Source organism: Malaya genurostris, chromosome 2 (genome assembly GCF_030247185.1).
Source record: "Malaya genurostris strain Urasoe2022 chromosome 2, Malgen_1.1, whole genome shotgun sequence".
Classification (NCBI taxonomy): Eukaryota; Metazoa; Arthropoda; class Insecta; order Diptera; family Culicidae; genus Malaya; species Malaya genurostris.
This window is the reverse complement of record NC_080571.1, coordinates 152,954,889-152,960,650: the sequence shown is the minus strand read 5'-3', so window position 1 is coordinate 152,960,650 and position 5,762 is coordinate 152,954,889. Positions and strand designations below refer to the sequence as shown.

General features: G+C 45.1%; 1 protein-coding gene across 1 annotated transcript; it reads right to left on the bottom strand.

Annotated features, from left to right (window-relative positions):
- Positions 1-432: 432 nt before the first annotated feature.
- On the bottom strand, positions 433-5,407 carry LOC131428910 (uncharacterized). Its single transcript, XM_058592970.1, has 3 exons — positions 3,386-5,407; positions 2,088-3,323; positions 433-2,031 (listed from the first exon to the last, which is right to left on the bottom strand). Exons 1-3 carry the CDS (start codon positions 5,405-5,407, stop codon positions 433-435), a joined length of 4,857 nt encoding a protein of 1,618 aa, XP_058448953.1.
- Positions 5,408-5,762: the final 355 nt, after the last annotated feature.

The following is a 5,762-nucleotide window of genomic DNA, read 5'->3' as shown; positions in this document are numbered from 1 at the left end:
TTCCCGTAGCAGGTCTGATCTTCTGCGACCAATTCAGAGAAGACGGAGAAATATTTTTTTTTTCACCAAACGTCTGTGCTATTGTCGTCCGAAACTGACGGCAGCCTCTGATAAACTCCCAAGTGAGTAAACCGTAAGGAAGCATACCGCCGTCCCGACACGACGCGGTCGATGGTTTCATGCTGGTTTAAGGAGATTTGCTTGCCAAACTCCAAGATTTTTACCCGTTAAATCTGTCAGCTCGTAGGAGGAAGCACCCCTTTTGGAGACAACTTTAGCCGGTAAGTATTGTGGTCCGATTTTTGCGTTATACGACTCGAGGGCATTCGACAACTTCATGTTTCGACGGTAAACCATTTGTCCGTCATCAAAAGGTTTCGCAAATTTGCGATATCGCAAGTTATATTGATGTCGGATGCCCTCGCTGGTCTTTTACAAATTTCTGACCACAATCTCCCTGATTTTGTCTATCTGTTGGTGCCTTGTTTCTATGTCACCCTCGCCGGAAATCCTGCTGAAATCATTCGCTGAGGCCATTTCACTTCCGTGTATGATAAAATGTGGACTAAACCCAGTGGAGGAATGAACTGTTGTATTTAGGATGCGTTCCACATCTGTAATGCGGACATCCCAGTTACGTTGCTCGGTACGAGCGTATGCCCGGATGGCGGTGTTAATCGAGCGATTCGTTCGTTCCACTGGGTTAGCCTGCGAATGATATCGGGAGTTCAACCAATGTTTAACGTTTGTTTCTTTTAGAAACTGGCTGAACTCTATCGATGTGAAAGTGGAGGCGTTGTCACTCAGCAGAATTTCCGGGTAACCATGGCGATTAAACCACTGCTCGCGCAGTATCGAACAAAGCGTATTGCTGGAGATTTTGCGCACGGGGTTCAACATGACGTACTTGCTGAAGACGTCAAGTACGACAAGCAAGTGTTGATTTCCCCGTTTGCTTTTTGGAAGGGGACCAATGTAGTCCACAGAAACCATTCGCCATGGTGCATTAGTCGCACGCGACTGCCCCATTTCGGGCTGGACTGGGACGAAAGGAGCTTTAATTTCCTTACACGTCCCACAATTTTGAAGAAACGTCCTAACTTCTGATCCCATACGAGGCCAGTAATATCGTAGCTGCACCTCATGGATCAGTTTCTCGTATCCCACGTGAAGCAATTCTTCGTGGGTACTTTTAATAATTTCTTGACGGCACTCGGGTGCTGGTATAAGTTTCCAACTGAACCGCGAGTCACAAGGAACACTTTTCGAGACCACATATTTGAAAAGTTGATCATTTTCGACCTTAAAATCGGCATAATCGTCTGGACTTTGAATTACCTTTGACTTCATGGAACAGTACCAGCCTGAGGTGGACAATGCGGAAATGGCTGCTACGGCCCGAGATAAAGCATCCGGAACGACATTGTCCTTGCCCTTCCGGTGCTCGATAGACATGTCGTAGAGTTGCAGTTCTAAACTCCAACGACTCAAACGAGAACTGGTTTTCCATTTAGTCTTCAGTATCCAGATAATGGCCGACGAATCAGTAACTAGACGAAAATGATAGCCTTCCAAGTACCCTCGGAAGTGTTCAACCGCCAATATCACCGCCAGACCTTCCTTTTCAGTGGCATGGTAATTCCTTTGGGGAGTGGTCAGTTTATGCGAAAAATATGCAACTACTTTCTCACCCTCAGGATACTTCTGAACCAGAACGGCAGCGACTGCAACATCACTAGCGTCCGTCTGTAGGATGAATTCTTTGGAGAAGTCTGGCGGGACCAAAACTGGAGGAGTGACAAGAAATTCCTTTATTTCAAGGAACGCGATTTCTGCCTCGGAGTTCCAAACTATATTCTTGGATTTCGTTTTCAACAAATCGGTTAAAGGTGCTGTTACTTCACTAAACCGATCGATGAATCGGCGGTAATAACCGCACATGCCAAGAAACCGACGAAGCTTCGTTACGGTGACCGGCCTCTCGTAATCGAGAATCGGTTGAATTTTGTCTGGATTCACTTTCAATCCATCCTGATTCAACAAATACCCAAGAAACTTCAGTTCAGGAACTCCAAAACGGGATTAACCAAATTTATTGTTAAATTGGCTTTTGCTAGACAGTCGGCCACGGCTTTGAGCAACTGCAAGTGATGCTCAAACGCATCGCTCACCACGATAATATCATCGAGGTAAACGAATACGTAAGGTTCCCACTTCCCTCGTCCTAAAACTTGATCCATCAACCGAGCCAGGGTAGCTGGACTGTTGACGAGACCAAATGGTAGGCGAGTGAACTGGAACATACCTCTGCCAGGAACGCTGAAGGCAGTATATTTTCGACTATCCTTAGCCAGAGGTACCTGAAGGAAAGCTTCCTTAAGGTCTATGGTGGACAGATATTTGGCTTTAGGAAGACTGCCTAATATACGCCCGGGATGTGGCAAAGGATATGCATCACGTACAGTCCGCTCATTAAGGGGTCTTGCGTCTAGACAGAGACGTATCGAATCGTCTGGTTTCGTAACCGCTACTATATTAAGTGACCAATCCGAATCCGATTCTTCGATAATTCCCATAGAACGCCATCGGTCCACTTCTTCCCAGACCTTAGACAGCTTCTTCGGAGTCATGTGATAAGGATATCGGCACACGGGCGCCGCACCTTGGAATTCTTCCTTGATAACAATTCTGTGCTCCGTAGAGGAGGTCATGTTCAATTTTCCGGGCTCTACCACCTGAAAACATTTTTTTACATCTTCTATGCATGCTAACTGTTCCGTAGTGAGTATAGACTCCCTCGGTTCATCGTTATCAATGACTTCAGCTTCTTGACCTGAGTTCGACAGAGCACAGGTTTGTATTTCTGGCAAAATACCAAAGGCACGCCAAAAGTCTATACCCAGAATGGAGTTGACTGTTAAATGTTCTACTATAAGAGTACATATAACCTTTGTCAAATTTTGAAAAGTATATGGAAGATACGCTTGTCCAATGATTGGTAAGGGCTGACCATTCGCAGATCGTAATTCGATTGGTCTTTCCAAACTTTTCACTGGATGCTTCGAAAATTTTCGGTATAGCTTTTCTGTCATTATTGTGGCGTTACTACCACTGTCGAGCAAGGCTTTGAAGGTTTTGCCATACACTGCGACAATAGCGAAAGGACGATCATCGGACGGGTCATCAAGGACGATGGTTTCGACGGACAACGAATTTTCATAGTCCTTATCACAAGCCGGCCGAAAACTGTTATATATTTGTGGGTCAATAGATAGCTGTTCTACAGAGCGCTTTGAATCTGCCAACTGCGACTTCAGTTGGTTCTGATCCCGTTTTTTAGGCAGTAAGGGCATCGAGAAACGTCAAAACCTTTGAAACCACAAACAATGCAGAAGACCCGTTTCGGGTTTTGGCAGTCCTCGTGTTCATGTCCTTTGTCTCCACAGTTGTAGCAGACACCGAGCACGGGAGGACGATGCTTCTCCACCAAGTACTGTAAACTAATAACGGGTTTCTCCTGTGTATTGTTCGGCTTCGGGTTTTGCGTATTCTTCGCGAGATTCTTTCCATCCTGACTACCTTTCTGATTTTTCTGGTTATCAGGAGGTTGTTTGGGCTCAAGAACTGCCGATTGGGAGTTCTTGTTCCAAAACGTTTTGGATTTTGCGCCGCTGTTATTCTGTCCACCACCCTTTTGCTTGGTCTGATCCTGTTTATTTTGGGGTGGGTCGTCAGAATAAGCAGCAACTTCCTTGGAAGAACCGAACACTTTTTGATAAATCGGAGTCTTGGATGCATCGATCGATTTACCAAGGCTCATCAATTCTGCGAGAGTGTTCACTGGCCTAAGAATCAGCATCTGCTTGTACTCGCTTCTCAGGTTTCGCTTGAGCACATCGAGTTTTGCACTCGGTGTCATTGAAACCGTCATAGCACGGAATATTTTCTCCATTTCCAAGAAATACTCTTGGAAAGATTCGTTTCGCAATTGTCGGCGCTGGAGTGCTTTCATCTTGAGCGTAGCATCAAGTTCTGGATGTACGAAATTTGCCTTGAGCTCGCAAACAAGATGATTCCAGTTGAACAGCCGGTTCTGCGCTCGCATAGCTTGATACCAAGACAGAGCGTTGCCAGTGAATAAATGCATCGCAGAATTGAACAGCTCTTCTTCACACATTTGTTCACATGCGGCGTAATTTGCTACAGTGTCCAAGAATTCGTTGAGTCCAGTCCCATCGTCAGTTCCAGCGTACTTCTTAATTTTCCAATCCGAAACGCGCTGTGGTCTGCGAGAATAATTTCCTCTTGCATTATTTCCTACAAAGCCAGATATTGGAAACGGCTGATTGGTTAAACTAGGACCGTATTGCTGGTTCTGAGTTTGGAACTGGAAATTTGGATTGTAATTTAGGTTCGGTTGTCCGTTCAGAAGTGGTGGACGTACGAAATTTTGTTGATCAGGGATTACTGGTGGCAACACATTTAGTTTCTGACTGGGCGCCAGTGTTGGGTCAGTAATCTCAGATTGTTCTGGTTCGTCCACCAAACGCGTATTGTCCAGATCGGTCTGCAGATCCATCCCGGAGTTGCTAGATGTTTCCTGATGAATTAGCGCCCGGAGTTCGTTGACGGATTCTCGAAGTGTGACTACTTCTTGTACCGTCTTTCTTAAAACTGACGAAATAGTAGTCAGTGAAGCAATCCCACCCATTAGCGTCTTAGTAGCTTCCGAAAAAGCATCAGACCTCTGAGACGCCAGAGCTCTATTTTCTTCGGATTGCTGTCGTAAGCAGCGAATCTCGTCCCTCATTTCGCACAAGACACGCACCAGATCATCGCCTACGAGCTGTGCGTTTGTAGATCCTTGAATGTCGGAAGGATCAGTGTCTGGTTGAGACGTGAGAACGTCTTTACCCAGCAAATCTCCTATTACCTCTCCGTCCTCTCCTTGTTTTGTTTCCGGCGGAATTGCAACCTGGTCATCACTAAAATGACAGCCATAAACGGCAACAACCTCTTCCAGCAAACCCGAAATATCCTGATAAGCGTCACCTGCTGCATATTTTCGGATGACTTGGAGTCTTGACCCTAAATGAAGTAACCTTGTTCGGAAAACTTCTTTATTTGGACATCGGTACTGGAGATCCTCCTTGATAGAAAGGAGTTTCCCAAGGCAGATCTCCTTTTCCTCTGCCGCATTACCGCGAAACGTGCGAACTGTTTCCGTTTGAGCTGAACGCTCCTGAGACAAAATCCCCCGAAGACGTCGTTGTCGCTGGGCCCCCGAATGGTCAGAATCAGAAGAAACAAAAATGTTTCGAGTTATCAACTCAAAGTCTAGCTCGTCGAAATGTAAATGGTCGACTCGCATAAACACGTATGCCTGGTTGAATTTCTCCAACGCCATTATCCCTTGCGCTATTTTCGAAGAAACAAGCAAGACACAAAGCATGCAAGTAGTGGTACAGTATATTATCTTTTATTTTATTTTTTGCCCACTAACGATTCCCTTAAAGATTCTAAGAAATCGAATTGTGTCAGAAATGTCCCAAATCAGACAGACAATGCAAAGCGGACCACGACCAAGTAAAGCCAACAACTTAAAGTCAAATCGTTCGGCAGACCACTCAAAAGCAACTCAATTCACCGATTTGGACCAGAGAAAGAAAAAAAAACACAACATATGTACCAAAATTAGCAGAAAAAAATTTATATATAATTATTACGACCGCGAAACAATATTACGGAAAAAACCTCACCAC